Genomic DNA, 20,809 nt, shown 5'->3' on the forward strand with positions numbered 1-20,809 from the left:
CCCTGCAAGATATGTGTGGCCTTTATAATTCACCCATTCGAAATTATGAGATTTCAAACAAGTCCTTTCTATCTTAGGAAATATTTAGATATTTGCTAATTTGATTATTCTGCACATTCTAGGATGATGTGATTTCCAAAACGGGTAATATTTTATATCATGTATGCTACGCATATAGTTATCGTTCAAATTGTTTTGCTATATTTCAGCTAAGAGTGATGATATGCCTTTATGCTTTTGTAATGCAAAGTTCATGAGTGAGCAATGTCCATCTAATGCGACGACCTTATGTATACCTTGTAAGTATTTTATTAAAAAATATTCTTAGCACCTTGCCATTATATGGCAATTACCATTTTATAATATATTTCATCATGAGATATTCAATTACATCAGTGAGAGAAAATTAATTTGACCACATTGTCGATACCCCTTTAATATCACATATTATTTTCAGTTAGTATGTACATTATGCGTAATGTATATTATTCAGACCTATCTTTTCACATTTATGTCTATTCATTTTTCCTTCTTCTTTTTCTCACCCTAACATGTGTCAAGACTATTTAACCTCTAGTTGCAGTTATGTATTGAATGAGAAACTGTCATCAATATATCCTTTAAATTAACCCGAAACAACAAAAAGCAGGGTTCACGTATTAACTTGTTTATAAATGTTTTCCGCATAGAAATTGTCAATGACTGAACTCACATGACCTGTTATTCTGCATCATGTGTAAACCTACATTATTGTACACATGTTTACAATATTCAACACATTTATGCTGCATGGAATGCCCAACACATGTGCCCAATAGTAGTATAGTGTGTTAGAAATGTGTAAACTCATGTAGTTGCAGCTTTAAGTTTGGGCTAATTCAATTTGTTCCTTCATTAACTAAATCAGCTGCTTCGTGGACTACCACATAACAGCGCCTTTGCAATATTCCGCGTTAGCTTTCTTGTTACAATGTTTCGGATTTAAACTAGCAATAATAGCCGTAAAATGTCATAACATTGCTGGGATCTCCTAGAAAGAGCATGTAATTGACAAGGTATAAACGTGTCTTCTTTAGCCGGTAATAAGAATGGCAAAACATATATTTATAGTTTTACATCCTGAATTTGCCAAAAATGTACTTTCTTAGTTCTGCAAATGAGAACGACATGAACTATATCATGGGTTCTAAAGCTTGATTACACATTTCAAAATTGTACTGTAATTTTGACTATATTCCAAGTGCAATAACATCTTCTTTACTGTATTTAAAATGAAATAATTTTTCCAAAGTGTCTATTTGATAATTACAATTGAGAGAGTTCATACCTTTCCACATTATGGTTCCAAGCATTCCATGAAAGAGCAGAAACACACATGCAGACGAGTCCAGACGCCTCTCTCGCTGCTGAAATCAGATGTACTTCATGAAGAAGTGAGACAAATACATCCAGTTAATGATCATGCAATTTAGTCTAATCGACAAAAATACCAAAGTCCTTTTAATCCTGACTAAATGGAAAAGTTGTTGCAAAGTGCATTAATTCACCATATGACAATATATGTATAATTTAGGTATACCAAAACAATTTCTTTCAAAAGTGATGTCGAGCGTGTAACTAAGTTCAAATGTCGCTGGGCGTAGGTATATGCGCATTATAAGTATTATTGTGTACTGATGAATCTGCGCTTGTGTATTTAGTTAGGAACACATCATAAATTCAATTACTATTTTTACATAAGTGTATTTTTTTCATACAATTAAACTTTTGGTAGAATAAGAAAATGAATATATAATAAAAACTTTGTTGCATTTCAGAAATTATAAACTCGTTTTGTCGAATAAATATACTGCACTCAAAAGGTCATGCAGTATCCATCCAAAGAAACGAAGTTCTATAAGAATACACAAACTTATGCAGACTGAATGACATATGGTGCGTATTGTAAGACAGACTATTGACTGCGTACAGCTATACAATCGGTTAAGCAGCATATGCAACTGTCAGCACAATGATAACGTTGCCTGAATCGAATGTAAACATGAGGAATCACGTCATTGTAAGGTAATATTTCACCGATAACGTGGATAATTTTCTTTTGTCATTTTTAGCTTTGCCAGGAGTGACACTTCAACGTTTTCACTTGACGTTTACAAAATTGTCTTCCAAATCTCTCAGTTCACAGGAATCAAAATATTCCCTGCTTTGATCGTTGGTAAAGTAGCGGACTACATTTTGAGTTTCTGTTTGATGACTGCCGTTAATGGTTTTAACTTGAACCTCTATGTTTTTGATGGGGAAAACTGCTAAGTAAAAGTGTCCTTAATTGTTTGTTTCTTGTTGCATAGATGCGCATACAAGAAAATAAGACAAAGCTTCGGTAGAAAATGATGATTTGAATTTTAGGAACACGTTCTCCACAGCACATCCAGAGATTGTTTTCGAAGACAGGAACTATGAAACTGAGGGACAGGATAGATGTTGTGTTTGATTGCCACTTATTCACTTAAGTCAGGGACTTGTGAAGTGGCAATCCAATAATGAAACCGATGTGAATATCCTTTCCAACTTACATTCTCTTGTTGAAGTGGATGTTTCCAGTACTTTACTTTTTTCGATAAAGAATCTTCAGATATAGTTCACATCGTCCTTTTTCTGTTCACTAGTTATATCTCAGACAGTAAAATGTTCCATTTAACACTTCCCTATTCAAGTGTTTTAATTTATAGCCAAGATGATGGTCCTTTTACAAAAGCAATTCGGTTGTCTAGGTAGGTAAAGAAACTTTGTAATATGAGCTTCTGGTTTGCCTAATGCAATTCCAATCTCAAGTCTTTAACACGATGTCTTGCTTTATGGATACCGTTGACATTCCAAGCAATCGGTGAAACACTGTCATTTTCTTTTCAGGGGTCGCTTCATAAAGTGTATATCAGTTACTGGATTGTCAGGATTGATTTAATTTTTCAAGTGACGTTGGAACACTGGCTTTAGTTTCAGAATTTTGACTGGTGCCATAATGAATGTGTCTTACTTTCGATTATTTTTGAAAATCGTTGTTCAGAAATTCATTCCTTTCTCTGCTCCTCATCGGAGAGATTGACAGCCACTTTGTTTCAAATCCAGTTTAAAGCGCGCACTAACTCTGAACTTGTTTTAGAAGTCAAATGAACTACCAAGCTAATTTTTAAAAGACTTTGAATAAACAATACGAATATTTGTTTTCCATAATTGTACGCTGTTAAAGAGGACACATCAGCTAAATCATCCTGCCCTTGATGATTGATGCCAGCCACTTTGTTTTGACTTTGTAAATATTTCGCCCAATGGGTTTGTCTAAGTTTATGTTATATGTTCATGATTATATAGTATATATTAATATAAGTGTCGCTTGCACAAAGCATGCTTAATAAACGTTACGTTCAAGGTCTGACCTTGTCTGCAAATTATATTTTTTTACATTAGAACTTTCTGCTGTGTCAAAGGACATGTGACAACGTGTATATAAAGGGTCTTTATAAGCAAGGTCTTTATTTCTATTTCATATATGTCGCTAGGAATCTATGACCAGAGTCTTTGTTGTTGTTTTCAGCATAATTTGATAGGAATTATTGATTGAGCTTATTCGTTGTAATTACAAAGTGCTCAATCACTTGTTGCACTAAAACACTAATTTGGGATCATTTGAGCACTCATTCAAAGGCGTTCTGAATTATATCATTCTGAGATGTTCAAGACTACTATAATTCAATCAGACATTCCATACGTTTAGAACAGGACATTGATGCATATTTGAGATATAATTAACTATAGTGTACATTTCGTGTACATGTTCACTTTGTAATATAGACAAATATATTATTTGTTTATTTTATTAAACTTGATAGTTTCGATACTTTCTGTTACTTTGTTTAAGGCTATAGAGCCGTAACAGTAACGTGTACTTCAATGATTCGTCCAACCGCTAGCACGATCTGGCAGACATACACTTTCAAGTTTGGGATTAGCACTCGATACCACTTTTTAACTCCTTAACCTGTGTATGTTCAAGATTTTAGTAAGTGCTATCTAAACTTGTCGTGATGATGGGATGAAATATGGTGCGTTCGCTACTCACTGTTTAAACCTGCTCTTAAATTATTGTCGTATTTGAGAGACGATTTTATTATTGATATAGTTTACACTTACATTATATGTTTGCTTTTTCTGTTGAAGATGCAAGTTTACTAAGTATTGAAGCAGCCGATGTTTGAAACACGTTTTGTTTGTCTTTTGCCATCACTGTAGTTGTGTCTGTCTTGGTGGCGTTTGTTTTGCATTTATTATCGACATGAAATCCCTAAGAATAGGTTTAGCTGTATCGTTAAAAGAGTTTTGGTAAAATAGTAAAATACGTTGCTATAGTTGACCCTATTGTTGAAATATTTTTGTTTGTGACAAATTGGCTTGATCCATTGACGATTGTAACACTTGTTTTAACTGTGATATCTCAATGTCATTAGGATTCCGAGGTTAGTGCGGTATCCGTTGTTTGTTCCACAATTAGGTTCCAGCTATCGATTGTATGGATGAATGTGTCTGCACAAATATACATTTGTGTTGTCTTTCCTTAGAGTTTTCTCCGTCTCCTTATCTCATGCCTTCTCCAACAAGTGGTTCAGCATTCAATCCTATCTAAGGGGAAGCCACTTTCAACGACAGTCCTATCAGACGGCTTTGACATTCTTCTTGTTTAACCATAATTTGTTTCTTTCGACTGTTGGTTATTTTAATTTTCTTCATTTTGGTAAAGGAAGTTACGATGTTTTCCTAATCGTTTAATCTGGATATTAAACAAATGTACCGTTCTCTTTAAACATAAAAAATACACACTCTATTGTATCAATGATTTCTATGGGCACTTGCTGAGTAATGTCTTTTGACAATGAATGATTCAATCTAGTCAGTACGAACAAAACAGATCTGTCACATAATTGTATAAATCCTTTTATTTATAAAATACATGTACTAGGGTTTCGTTTTCTTGTGTGCAACGATACCCGAGTGTGATTGATGTATATTGTACAAAGCTTTCGAAATAGGGAGTTCAGTTCATCCTATGCCACACGTGCGAAGTGCTTTCTATATGAAAAACCGAATACTTCCAGCGCACAGACATATATTGCGGCATCGTATGTGTATGAATGCCTCGGCTTAAGACAAAATATATACGTTATGGAACGTCTTTTAGGACTATTGTACTACCACGTTTATTTTTGTATAGTTTCTATGTAGCTTTGGCTTATGTAGTATCATTCAAATATTTTCGTTTATTGTTTTTGACTTAGCAAGACATTCATATTAGCACTATATAAAGTTGCTTTTTTAAGAAACGTTTAGTACTGTTGGATTCTTGTCGGGCACGGTTGGTTCACTTCTGAACTTGTGCATTGTTTTGTAATTATTGTGTCCATAATGTTATCTGTGTAACTTTCCATATATAACCATATATGACGTGTTATCGTGTATGACCGTGTCATGCATTGTGCACGGTGTTATATGTATTTTCAGTTGAGCAGAGTGATCGGAGTGGTTGAAGTGGTCGGACTGACCAGAGTGACTAGCATGATCAGAGTGATCAAAATTATCGGAGTGATCGGAGTCTTCGTGGTACAAGCTTTAAAGCTAACCATATGAATTGACCGTAACAGCTGTGAAGCTGAACTAGAGCAGCCGTAGAGCTGATTAAATTGTTACTTTTCGAGTAGTAATCGGGTGTTGCTGACCGAGAGTGGTGGGTGCTGATTGCTTGATTGACCAACCTGGAATATTGACTGCTTGATTGACAAGTGTGACTGGTAGCCACATTTGCTGGTGACGGAGTGTATAACTCCATTCATGTACTTTTTTAGCCGGGGGCTAAGCATTAGTGTTTGTAATACCCAGTGTGTTGTTGGGACTGTATAGATAATTTGTACATTTCGCCCTTTGTTTTCATCATTTTCACATTTTCACTATTTGAGTGAATACATTTTTACTATATGAGTGAAATACCTCAGTGTTACTATATGAGTAAGTCACATCAATCTTTCGTTGTGAAATCACTGTGAATCATTTATTCATTGTCCATGTACTGTATAAGATCATTTATTTGTATTTCCATTATTATGTTCGTGCGGATTATGTTAATTAATCCAATATTTGGATATTATACGCACACATTAATCATAATTATATTATATTCAAGTCGTTAGTCATTGAACATTGTAATGTATCACCATCAATCCGAAATCCCACCCGGTTAACTTGTTACAATATCAATGTTTAGCCAAAAGAGGAAGGAGTTCGTTTATTGTCCCTTTCTGGAGTAGGATATTGTATTTGGAAGTTTATGGTGATGTGGCCGTGTTGGATATATATTTTGTTTAGTAACAAGTCACTAAACTGAATCAATCCCACGATTCCTTTTCACACTGGAATTGTTCTTCACCGATTGTACTCATGTCCGATCATCTTTGTCAGATGAACAATCAGATGTTTTCAACTTACTAAAGTGTTACAGTTATTGTTGATATAAATATAGTAGGCTTTGTAACACCGCTGTTCTTGTACGTGTGTCTGAGTGTACGCCACAGCCGCTAAACAAATAAACGTTGTCACCTCTGCAGAAAGAGAAGTTTAGTTTGAAATAGGTTGTTATTGTATCATCAAAGGAAGACACATAGGTGTCAAATCAAATTTGGCAAACGTCATCGTGAACGGAGAAGAAGATGTGTTTTTATGATACATCGTCACATATTGGACCTGTTTTCTGGAGTAAGCGCGCATCGCAACAGTAGTACATCTTTCCAGCAGGATATTTTTCTCTTGGGACTTTCTTTATCTGCCCTTCCTTTTTATTGTGCGTCGTTCCTGCACCACCGACTCTCTTCATTATTTTCCTTGTGGGATATTTGATATCTTGCTTTGTTCTAGCTTTGGTTTTATTATTCCGCTATAAAAGGAACAAATGACACGTCATAAAGAATCATTTACACCAGCATTGAACATGTTTTGGTTTTCGTGGACTGAGGCTCTAATCTCGGATCTACAAGTTACGAAAACGCTTCTTTATGCTTTTCCAAAAGGCCTTTGATTCTCAGCTGTTGAGGATGATATTGAAAGGAAGTCATGTCGAACAATATTTGCTGGATGTTTATATAGTTTTCTTCCTTTAGGATAATGCTACAGGAGGTCTGGAAATGTCAGAATCTCATTTTTGCTGAACAGATTGATACGGAATCTCAAATAAACGGAAGTGATAGTTTTACAGCTATACATCAGTATGTGAGCGCATCGACGGAAGAATAAGTCAACACAGGTTTTCCTTCCTGATTGGCTAACAATTGCAAATGAGATTTATCTTTGAAATTCGTAAACTAAACCACATATGGGTAAAAAGACTAATGGTTTGATGAGGTTTACTTGTTTAAATCTAGTTTGTGTGATATAAACTATATTAGCTTTACGATGATATCCTTTTCGTGTAAACCAAAGTTTAGCTTATATTTTGTCATCCCTTATATGTCATCTAATATGATAAGATTTGATTGAAGTCAAACACGAGATACATTTATCAAATTGATTTGGATTTTCCTTGGTATTGTTTGAGTAATGTGAAAACCGATTGACACTCTTTGTAATATATATATTTAATTGGTTTGGACGATCAAGCAAGAGTAGTTTGTGTTTGAATAAACGTTTGAAAACTTCGATGTCGCCTACATTGCCGGGTCTATTAATCCACATCTTAAAGGGGTGACCACAGTCCTCCCAACTTTGACGATCTAATCTGCCGTCAATCGCGTTCAGAACAATAAGAATGGGGATGATGATGATGATAATATTAATCAGGTTTACGTATTTTTTCCTGTAGTCGTTGCAGCGTTGGTAACTCGAGCAATTTGCCAAAAATAATTATGTTTCATATCTTGTATGAGAATGGACTTCTCTCTTCTGTGCGATATATATTTGTATCTTTGTGTAAAGGTATGTGTATCAGCGCCCCCAACCTTCAATTGTTGGATGGTATTTTGTTTATATCGAAGAACTTTGTGCATGCGCCTGGATAGTATATAAAGGAAATTAGGTGGTATATTTTAGGAGTTTCTGATTAGAAAGATAATAAAATGTTTGTGTGTGTTAATGTCGTAATCAACAAGCTGGTTAATCATTATATGGTGTATGTTGGATTGTATATACAAATTTTAACATAACCATTAACATATGACCATAAAATCATTTAAATCCATGTACACTTTCGACCGCAAAAGCACTTATGACTATACACATTTGACTCTATTAATGTTATTAACCACATAATACCGTCTCATGTTAGACTTATTGACCACTTAACGTACGACTTCTCATATGACCACATATGCCTCGAGCTCCGCTTGTTAACCAATGGATAATTTCAACATAAAATTTACCACTGACCCCAAGGAGGTTCTGCATATATATAATGAAAAGACCATAGTAGTACACCGGGTGTACCCTATAACAATTACATTATAATGTCTGTTTATAAATGTAATCAATATATGTTTCGTTCCTATGTGTGGAACGAATGCCGTTTATTATTAAAAAATCCCCCCCCCAAATAAAACAACATCAGCGAGAACAAAATGAAAAGCAATACACTAACTCTATAGGAATCAAAAAACTTGTTTCTATTCATTATTCGAATGTGAATGATAGCTTTTTCAGGATCTGCAACTGACGTCTTTTGTTTTGCTTGTTTTCAATGGACATATTGACGCACCTGGAAATGTATGAATAAACACAAGTCATGTTATAAAGGTAAAATTTTCATGTACATATGCAACTGTTAGTTTAGATTTAGTGCTTTGGGAAAAAGGTGATGCAAATGTAAAATATAGAATTCTAAACCATGTATGCAAATCTATAGCTGATGCCGGATGATTACAAGAGGTTACTCAAATCAAGATTACTGTCATTGAGCTCTCTCTCTGTCTCTCGCACTTATCCTTTTTATTATTAATCACTGTTATCATGTTGAGTATTTTGTAATACTTGCATTATATAAGGAGTGGGTTACTTTAAGTTGTTAGAACTTATGCCCAAATAGAGTATATCATATTTAAGAAATAACATATGTTCTAAAAATATGATCTTTACTAACACGGTTACCTAACAGGATCGCTGATTTAAGTGGGATAATATGGTAAATTTAGTTTGTGAAGCAGTATTTATACGTCAGATAGAATGGGGTGTTAATAAACGTATATTTAAAATTACTTTTCATAAGGTATGATGTTTATATTACATTAATTTAGCAACGGTTGCATACGTATCTAATAAAGAAATCTTTGTATAGAATTTTTGTATTATTTTTATATATTGCTATAGATTCAAGGTCTGACATCAGCACAACCTCCACTCTTCAACAAAGCTTGCGATTTTTTCACACCAAAACCACAAAAATGATTACCACTGTGACAAGTAAGTTTACGAAATAATGTTAGGAATGGTTTGTGTCATTGAAGAATTCTCTATTATGTATGTATGTATGTATGTATATATGTATTTTTGTATGTATGCATGCATGTATGATGTATGTATGTATGTATGTATGAATGTATGTATGTATGTATGTATGTATGTATGTATGTATGTATGTATGTATGTATGTATGTATGTATGTATGTATGTATGTATGTATGTATGTATGTATGTATGTATGTATGTATATATGTATGTATGCATGCATGCATGCATGGGCGTACGTACGTACGTGTGTATGTAGTTATCCAGGTATATATGTCGAATCTCATATAACTGTCACACAAATGGTTTACCGTTCAAAATGGTAGCATGGAACATTTCCTATTTTCCACCAGACGCTAGCGATTCGTAAAGGCAAAAAAAAAATACGACTTAATTTCTAATGTAAGAACACTGTTCAATTAAGCATAATATTATTGAAGTTTTCATTGTGATGTTTGCGTGAAATAATCTGCTGCATGCTGCACTGTTTGAAATAGAAAAAAATGTTTCATTTGTTGTCATAGTTGTATGTCCGACAATTGTTTCTTGTGTTTTGTTAAGAATAATTATTCATCGGATTCCATTGTCTAACATTCCTTGATCTTTTCTAAATATACATACAATTATTTTTAATTTGATATTACAATGTATTTGCATGATCAATGCTTATATTTAAACATTAACACGTGTTAACAACAACTATTCCAGAAATTACATTTAAACTTATGCAAACGTTATGTAGACGTTATTAACTTCGCATGACGCATGGATCCTTCTCACAACCCAATCCAGTTTTTTTTCAATAGCTATACATACTAATTCTAAACAAAGGTGGGGGTGGTAAACGCGCTTAAATTTTCATTCACATCAACAGATCTTCAAAAGATATACTTCAAAGTGTTTCTTGAATAAAGAAAAAGAAATGCAATCACTGGAAATATAGACAGTGTCAAGATTGCATAATATGAAGTGACGCAAACGGAGGTTTGATCTGGGTTGCAATGGATGTTTTGGTCTGGTATATGTTCAGTGAGTCTCTTTATACTTCGTAGAAACCTAGGAGCGACGTAGTTAAGTGATCAGTATATCTCAACAGCGTTACTTTCCTCCTATCTTCACGCTTTCTATTCATGTTCCTTCTAACCAAAACGTCACCCCCCCAGACCGAGGATATTTTGATCCACCACTTCCTTTTTCTCATCGCGGATTAAAAGTTAATTTCTTTGTCTTTACCCCGGTTCATACTTTTCTGCCATGATGGCTCCACGCTCTGTTTTTCAGCATTGTGTCCATCGCGACGTGCTCGCTGGCTTCGACTCCACGTTGCTGAATGGTGGACATACTGTCTTTTCTTATATCATATTGGATTAGAGTTGTATTCCAAATATATAATTTTTCGCAACAAGAAAAATCTCTGATACACATCAGAAAGTGAACATATTTTAATATCATGAACATATCTACAAGGTTGGCAACGATGTGGTCTCAAACTCGACTTCTACTGATCACGGTCATCGTGTCATCGACGCACATTACGCTTCCTAGATAAGGACGAAATATAGTTATAGCGGTCATATAACCATTTATTTTTTTTTTACTTCATCATCGTTTCTAGATTATTCATTATCAAAACAATTCACTAAATGTTCTAAGGATATCCAAGACTTCGCTGATAAAGGAAATACATATACTATTGTCTCACCCTATGCAGTATGTTCACTGTAATTTCACATTAGTGAATCGAATCGATCTTGCATTTCTTCTCATATAGTCGATGTTAACGTTTCCCAAAAGCGGTGATCAATACAAATCGAATTACTCCACAATGTGATCGCTTGGAAAGTAGACGACAAAGAAATGAATTTATGTTTGATGTCATATGCATAAATGTTTTAGATTTTGATGAGGAAATTAATTTTTAGCACAGAAGACATGATTACATGAAGTTGTGAACGCAATGTGTTTCGGAAGTAATGAAGCTCCCATGTATCCATGTTTTCTTGTTTCACAGATAATAGTAAATCAATATTTCAATCTTTTACTGTTTGAAGCAACATATTTTGGCTTGCCCTCAAGAAGGCATTCTTCAGATTTTATTTCGCGATGATGACATTTTGGAGAAAATCTTTTCCTTGCGTCAAAATTTTCATCTTGCAAAGAATGCAATCCTCGAGTCACCATCAGTTTAAGACTGGGTCACCAAACGTTGATTTAAACAAATGTCTTTAACCATGTATTCGTTTACGAGCGACTTCTTAGTACACAGGATAAAGAACTTACAAAATATTAATCGTTTTCAAAAATGTAGTTCCACCGAGGCTTTTCCTTTCGAGAATACAATATTCTGTCCCAGATCATTTTCGATACTAATAATGACACTGTGTATTGACAGGCAAATAATGAGGATAAAAACTTATAGTGAAATGCGTTTCAACCCTCATCGTAGCAGACATGGCCGACTCCACTTTGAAAGGAATCACTCTAAGTTAGGATGCATGCATGTTTCCCACTGTGTTATAATCCACTACATCGATGTACACAAACATCATATTCATTCAAACTCATTCATTCGCTCAGTTAGACAGGGCATTTGATGTACTTTCAAATGTCATTCATTGTTGCATTTGATGGCGGTCTTGAAATCCTTAATGGTTATTCCAAATAGAATTCAAGACAAAAATCAATAAACAAAGTTTTCTCATTCGAAAAATACATGACCAGACGGTGGGAAATTTAATGGTACTCGATCTTGATACGTTTGCAATGTCTGACCAGGGCTCTGCTAAACTGTTTGTCAAAAATGGAACAAATGCTGACCTCTAAAACAATACACTCAATTATAAAATGGTCCAAGAATAATCCAAGAATTAGAAATAAAATGTTCTAAATGAATCCGAGTTGGAGTCCTGATGCAAATCCATGATTGAGGACGATCACTTATGCAATAATCAGTGTTGTCGATGTGTCAACAGTTCCTTGCTAAAACACTTTAAATTATATTCCAATTTTGAATTCCGAATAAAATTTTAATAAATGTTTTGTCCAAGAATTTAAATATTTACTGGGAGAAGAATTAATATTTCTCCCATATGAGGGTCACATAATCATGTTTCTAGAACAACATATAAGCTTTATACATGCCTAACATCATGTACTCCCAGTATGGCCTTGATTCAAACCAATGACTTTACTCTGAGAAAGAATTAAAAGGAAGTTGTTTACTTCAACTCAATGATTTCTGAATCAAGGTCAGGAACTAGGTCAGGATTAGAAAAAAATTGATATTATTACGAAACACATTCAGGTCAAACTGAACTGAATTTCTGGAAATTGAATTTCTGGAAAATGTCGAATCCAGTAAACAAAATTACATTCCAAAAGCATGTAATAAATACAAACTTTTAAAACTAACAAACAAACAATTAAATGAAATCAAATATAAATTAAATCAAATATACATAACAGTCGACCATTAAAGTGTTTTGATTTTCGCCTTTGGATTTATGTGGGATTTCTATAAAAGCTACTTTTCAATGCTCTTTGTGATCCAGTTGGATGGCCTGAGTTAATCTGACCGTGAAACGGCACAAAGCGTTGTCGGAGAACACATCGATGTAACTGACAATGGGGAAAGATAAGAAACGTTGGTTCTTAATAACTCGATTGTTCAACTTTCTAAGAAATTAATTGAGGTCAAACGAATGAGTTGTTACTGCTCTAGTGTGGGTGACTGGCGTTGGTCGCAAGGCTCCCGTTATTTCAGGAATATTTAATGGAAGTATGGTGTAGAAGGTAACGAAGCAACTGTTGAGTAACATTGTTTGTCTCCATGCAGCAAACTCAAAGTGGTGATTCGGCTTAGATGACACAATACACCACAAATATATATATATCAGCAAAATACGATTGGCGTTTTAGTCACAGGATATCGGGACCAAACCGACATGGGTGGCTGTTATATATCTTGAGGAGAAGAATTATGACAGCATCCGCTGCTGCTGCTGTGTTGATCGGCATGATGGTCACTTCGTTTTATGATCTATAACTTGCGACGGGTCGATCCAAGAATCTAACCTCGGGGACGTCGTTTCCGAGGCACATTTACTTCCTCCACTCGGCTATTTCTTACTTTACTGGTTCTTCGATCAATACATGTCAACTTTTCTTGTCACTCGTTGTAACTCAGTCAACTGGAAATGACATTTAACACTTCGTTGTTCATATCTTCCAATTTATAGATGGGAGGATGACGGCCATGCACTCGTCCAGTAACACGAACAAATTCAGTGGTCAAATGAGGTTTATAACTTTAGCCGAATGCGTGTTTGGTTATTCAAATGCACACCCAAACTCCCGTTATTAAGAGACTCCGTTTCTTGACGAACGGTAGGTGATGTTCCAAACAGTTACTCAAACACAGTAACTTTGTCGGAGGTAACATATTCAGGGCTGCATTCGAAGCTTTGAAGGTGAGATTAACTGTAAGCTTTGAATAATAGCGATAAGACGTCGGTGTATTTGAAAGTGTGTTGATAGATAAAATGTTTCACGTGCGGTTTTTTAAAGTGATTTGGAAACGTACCACGATGCTGGCTTTGGTTCTGAGATTCCCCGTGGTGAAAAAATGGATGTCTATTTTCTTCAATTCATTTGGAAAGCTTGGTTTTGCCATCGAGAAGGGTGACGACTGTCTTATTTCAGCATTAGTTCAAGGCTCGCATTTACTCGACGCTAGTGTTTGAAGTGAAAGGGAGGACCGGGGAAAATTCGGAAACGATGAGTTTTGAACACCCCGACTACCGTCAGGATAGGCAGATTTTTAGCATTTGCAACTTAAAAAAGATTGTGCATCAGGACTCTCTTTAAGAAGTCTCGCGTTGTCCACTGATGCTAATCTTGGTTTCTTTGGGCTATTAAACTGACTGACCCGTCCAATGTGCCAAAGCAGTATGATCCGCGGGTAGTGGTGGCGGCAAATGGATAACATTTTCTTGCTTTCTTTTGTCATTTCCGGTGAAAACATCGTCTCTTTAGCCCATGTTTTGAGTTTTTCCCTTTGGGCAGTTGGCGAATGGGTCAACATGGACGCTACAATCTTACTAGGAATTGAGCCTACGACGTTTGAAAACTTCTCGTGCGTCTACTTTCTCTGACATCATGTTTGTTACCTTTTTGATTATGGGATCTGCCAGTTGGTACAAGGCAATTTAGTGCTAGTCAAAAAAGAGTTTGGTTTGATGAGGACTGAATGGTTGCGCTTTACGATTGTAAAACGTCTTTGAGACCGACCTCTAAGACAAGGCATGCACTTGTGGAGTTGTCTTGCGACTGAAGTCATGCATGGCACAAAACAATTGGCTGGAAGATGAAATTGAAAGGTGACGATTCTGAGACATCGCTTTTTAGAGATGTTATAGTTGTTTTTTTTTAAAAAAAGGAAGAATCAGGTGGTGGAGTTATATGTACCAAAGAAATCGCAAAAGATCGGGTGTGGTGAGCTTGAAATTGACGGGTAAAGGAGTACTTGATTGCTCACCCGGTACTTCGGACTTGAACTCCTCAACCACAACTTTCTCTTGAACGTGATAATCGATATGAGAGTTACTGGGTGACTTTCCATGGAGACAGACTCTCATGGTCTGGGGCAGATATGGAAGGTGTTGATTGGGGCTCTTAAAACAGCTGGGAAGGATTTAGGCCAAGACTTCAGCTTGAAGTTGAGCGACAATACGAGCGCATATACGTAGGTATACAGATACGTCTGGACGGTCCGATTTCCTTCATCCAGATCTTGTGATCGAAGAGTACGGGAAATAATTATTTTATTAATTTTCTTTGAGGGTGCCTCCGTGTAAAGTGGTTATTGTATGTCGGTGTAGGAAAATATGATAACTATACGGTTCCATTATTGTACCTTGTATTAGGTAATGAACAAAAATGTGTATTTATTAACTTTCTGTTATAATGTAGCATGCACATATAGTCAAAACATGATTAACATTAATTGAGTTTAATATCGAAACATTTAAATTTTCCTTTTTGAGATAAGGAGGAGTGGTATAAAAAGGGAAGTTGAATACAAATATTTCCCTTCAGAATATTTAAAATAATATATGTATTTTTCAATTTTTTTACTATAGAAACAAACAGCGGCATAAGATCCAGTCAATCCACAAAGCAGACACAAATCCACACGATTACCAGCAGCAACATTTTAATGACACCTACTCTACATCACGGAGTCAAGAATTCAACAAATATAACTGTTGAAGAGGGGAGTGTGATTAGTAAGCATTAATGATTTGGAAAAACAGCTGATAAACATGTAACATCAGTCACTGATGTTTATATTTCCATGATCTACAAGAATTCGTTTCAAAACAGCCATGAGAAGAAACGATCAATTATAATTTTATTTAGCAATAAATAAGTTTTTTTTGAGCCGTCAGATACTTTACAAATTGTACTACTGATATAGGTTTACGATGTCAAAACCCATATATTTAGATTTATGTTTTTAAAATACTTGTCCACAGACTTAACTTTGGGTGATTCTTAAATCGTCACTATCCAAAAGTAGAAATCAAATCAAGTAAAAAAGTGTATGGTTCGCACGAATAAATTGCGAGACTCTAATTTAATTCCTGTTTACACATTGATTATAATCCAATGCATTCTTTCATAGTCATACGTGTAAATTTGGCACAATACACACACACAGACACATTTACACAAACACCTATATAGATATATGTATGTGTGTGTATTGCGCATATGTTCTCAATATTTTTATATTTCATATATATGCATAAAACGTCTAAAAAAGAAAATCAGTGTTGCCAAACAACAAAGATGTCATATGTATTGTTTCTTAGTTTTTTTCAAATAATATAGTCTCTGTATGTCTGTATTTTTGGACTTGTAAATGTGTATGCCTCTTATGATACAAGTAGATTAAATCAACATGAATTTTATGAATAAATTAGATTAATTTCATTTGTCACATATTTGCCTATCAAACGTTTCAAAGAAATCATATTTTATGTTTTACTGGCACTAGTGGCTTTTGGTCGAGAAATCATTTTCATAATTTACTGAATTAATATATCTTACAGACTACAATGAGGTCAAAAGACAATGATTACAATATGACTAAGTAATATTCTGTTTTAATTGCACAATATACTATATCGCCAGGAGCAAATTTATATATGTGAGAGATTGAAGGGGCTAAACCGAAAAATTTTAACCCACTGTTCCTGAACGCTTGAATGCTTATTCTTCTGTACAAAATATATTTCTTTATCAACATTTTATTTTGAGAGTATACTTAATTGGAGTTCTCTGTTAGTTTTATCAGCATGTATCAGTCCTCTAAGATATGAGTTGCTGATTTTTTGGAAATGATTTTACCTTAAGGATCTCAGCTTTTAATATCGTTAAGGTACTCTGTTGATACAGAAAGATTACAAGACATTCAACTCAACTAATCGATAATAATAAATTCCGTAAAGATTATTATGAGTGAAACAATAACGTCGTCTTTATAAGTTCTCTGTCTCTCTGTCTCTCTGTCTCTCTCTTTATTGCCTAAAAAATATAACCAAGCAAAGATTTCATTCTCATACCAGGGAGCATTTTTGTTTCAACATGAATTTAGACAAATTGTTATATAAGCAAACGTGTATAAACTGTTTGAGAAAGTTTTGATAATATGTATTTTCACTGAACTACCTTGGTTTTAGAACTGTATATAAAAGTGACATTTCAGACACTCGTCTTTGTATGTGTGCCTTTGTTTGTTAAAGACATGTTGAAAGTCTAATAAGCATGTGAATACAAACATGCAGCTATAGTGCTGATTTAAATTTGAAAATCAAAATATTATTTATTAACTAGCTAATATCATATTTAGTGTGCTACATTAATAATTCCTGACATAATATTTTAATACGAAGGCCTTGCAAATAATATTAATAATAAGATTATTACCAATTATCATTATTTTTGTTCTTCTGTTCTTCGTGTTCTTGTTGATCTTCCTCATATTCTGATTAGTATTATCATTATTAGTAGTAGTAGCATTAGTGGTTGTGGTAGTAGCAATTTTATCACCCGGATTATTCATATTTGTGAAGAATTTATTAAGTTACATTATTTAATATTTTTTTAAATGATTTATTTACAGCTAACTGGTTTCCCTACTGGGGCATTATTGGTGGTCTTTCGGTTCTTTTGACTATCTCAACAATTTCAGTTATAATACTTGTGATTAAGTTAAGGTAAGTTTTATGTGTGTCTCAACTGTTAGAAAACCTGAGCACTTTATGTTCTCATAAGGACTTATGTGTTTGGTTGTTTGAATCAGGCATACAATATCGTGGCAGAGAGGAACCATTTTGCGTAGAAAATAGTTCAGACTATCATCGTGACGGACAGAATATGTATCTCTGACGATTCACTGATTAAACGTTTAATATAATGACTATATAATGTTATATTACATTGCTTTCCGTTACGGAAACGTTACTTTGTCCTTTAGTAAAGATCTGTGTGGGACTGTATGCCTTTCGTGATGTGCCATTAGGCAAGGAAACTTTCATGTACAATTCGACGGCATTGGATGTTTACGGATATAATATTTAGTCGATGGATAAAGAGCTCACAGAATGTAACAACGCGTAAAATATAATGACACAATTGTTTAAATACCTTGTGAACTTGGAGAGTCATGGAGACTAGAGAAACGAATGAAAATATCACATACACTGCCACAAAATCGAAACTAAAATTAGATATTCAGGAGCAAGTAAGGGGGATGGAACAAATTTTACATGAAATTCGAACGATACCTGTGTCTCAAATTTCATTAAGTTAATGGGTTAAGTATTCCGAATCTACAATCAGCATTAGTTTGCTTCTTTTCACTTTGTAATTTATATAAGTGATGACTACTGAGATTCGAAACATGTTAACAATGAATGACCCTTAAGAGAAGATAAGGGAGATAAACGATAAAATGGCTAAAACGCATGTAGATTAAGTTCAGTATAACTTCATTACGCAAACTGGATAATGACATTCCTTTACATCATGTTCATGTTGGATTAGGGAGTTTTATTGTCGGTGTAGCTTTATTCTTTATGTCAGCATGTATTCATAAATTTTTGTGTATAAAAATCATACCTACCATTGCATATGTTTGTAACCGTTTTTTATGAAACATTAAATATAAAATCAATTTTGTCTATTCAATATCATTAAGATATATGTCAGATGTATATTTTATATATTTACTATCTATAAATGACTTCTATTTCACGACTCTTGTTTTATTTGTTTCAAATAAATAACGGTTGCGTCTAAAGATTATCTTTTGTATAGAGGCTTATGTTGTGTTTAATACTAGTAAGAAGCAAAGAATTCTAAACAAAATTCATCATGATTACATGATCGTCATCCTATTCTTGCTTGGAAATGATGATGACCTTGAAACTAAGATAACATGTTGAGCCTTTATTGTCAAATAAGTGGCAGTATTAATAAACGTGATATGCTTAACAATTCTGTGACTGAACAATGTAACTTCGATATCAAACAAAATATTGTCACTTGTTCCAGCTGGGAAACTAACTGGTCTAAGGCGCATGCCTTTAGAAATCACATATATTTCATCTCAGTCCGTGTGGTTTCGTGTTTCGGCTTCTAAATCTTAGACATGTAAGAAAGCGCGTCGGCGGTTCTAACTTTGTTTTTTTTTCTAGCCGCCCTGTATATAGAACGTATTATGTGCTGAAAAAAATGGCATTAACTCACACAGCCATGAGGCCACTTCGAGTAGAATTAGCCTTGCAAACGATTGTAGTTAGTTCTTTTTTGGTTTTGCAAGCACCTTGTTACTTGGTACAAATGAAAGTATTTGCTTGAATGCGTGTTGCCGTGCACAACCCTTCCTACTAATACGATCAAACATCATCAGCACTATCACCATCGTCATCAACATCCTCATTCAAATTTACGAGAATGCTGATATCAATAATAATAATAATAATAATAATAATAATAATAATAATAATAATAATAATAATAGTACAATTACTACTACTATACTAATAATAATAATAATAATAATAATAATAATAATAATAATGATAATAATAATAATAATACATGATGTGTCATATGCTAGACATAGAAATGTGCATAAACGTTACAAGACGCTAAAAGTGTAAGAATGTCCCTTGTCTGTATTGTATCACAGTCTTTTTAGTTTCTTGTTTGACATTCAGTTTTAAGAGCATTATATTTCACAACGTTTGCGTTTGCAACCAAACTAGCTAGAAAGTGTATGAGTATTATTCATATACAACACAACAGAGTTACCATTTAAATGTGTACGCTTTTGTCTTTAGTGCAAAAGGAAAACAATCACGGTATGTACAGAATACACAAATATGAACACAAGAATACATATAACACTCAATCAACCCACCCCGACTCAGTTAGAATATTACTAAACTACACCATTCGATGTATCTTTGATAATAACCCATAAAGCTAGTCAAGTATTAAGCTTACCTTCATATATTCTTCATAAGTATGTATGTATATGTGTCTTTGTCTGTGTGAGTGTTTGTAATAGATGTTTGTCTTTTTTTTCTTAATAAAAAACGCATCACACTTCGATACAATTGCTTTGCACTATTCCAGACAGACTCGAAGACAACTCGCTGATACGTGCAAGAGGAACTGTTATAATATGCAGCAGCTTGATGATGTGAATTCTTACCAGACTCTTGATCACAGCAATCGTGATTCCAGAAACGCATATGACACATTGACGCGTTAATTGTCTGACAGAAAAGGTGCCCATCAATGTATTAAGCCTACATCGTTGGGTATATTTGTTTAGATTAAGCAATGATAACGTTTATCTTTAATAAAACTACACGCTTGACATTTTGCTTTAATCCAAAGTATATGCTAGATATCATTTACTTGTTTTTTTTCTATTAAAATATATCCCACCCGACCTGACTACATCTGTTTGTCAGTCTGTCTGTCTCTCTCGAAGCATTTCACTACAAAACCAAAATCAATAAACTTGATTTTTGCCAAGGTTAATATCACATTACCAACAACAAACAATACAGTAATTCATATATATATATATATATATATATATATATATATATATATATATATATATATATATATATATATATATATATATATATATATATATATATATATATATATATATATATATATATATATATAT

At 34.0% G+C, this 20,809-nt stretch overlaps 1 protein-coding gene across 1 annotated transcript in view; it reads left to right on the top strand.

Annotated features, from left to right (window-relative positions):
- LOC149792145 (uncharacterized) overlaps positions 1–20,521 on the top strand; it is a 41,194-nt gene extending 20,673 nt beyond the window's left edge. The window contains exons 5-9 of the mRNA XM_089969351.1: positions 210–299; positions 9,391–9,483; positions 15,669–15,815; positions 17,717–17,810; positions 20,239–20,521. Coding sequence (XP_089825477.1) covers positions 210–299; positions 9,391–9,483; positions 15,669–15,815; positions 17,717–17,810; positions 20,239–20,377 — 563 coding nt within the window. The 3' untranslated portion in view covers positions 20,378–20,521. The remainder of the gene's footprint in view (positions 1–209; positions 300–9,390; positions 9,484–15,668; positions 15,816–17,716; positions 17,811–20,238) is intronic.
- Positions 20,522–20,809: the final 288 nt, after the last annotated feature.

The sequence above is a fragment of the Sinohyriopsis cumingii genome, chromosome 9 (assembly GCF_028554795.1).
Source record: "Sinohyriopsis cumingii isolate HCF-2022 chromosome 9, ASM2855479v2, whole genome shotgun sequence".
Lineage (NCBI taxonomy): Eukaryota > Metazoa > Mollusca > Bivalvia > Unionida > Unionidae > Sinohyriopsis > Sinohyriopsis cumingii.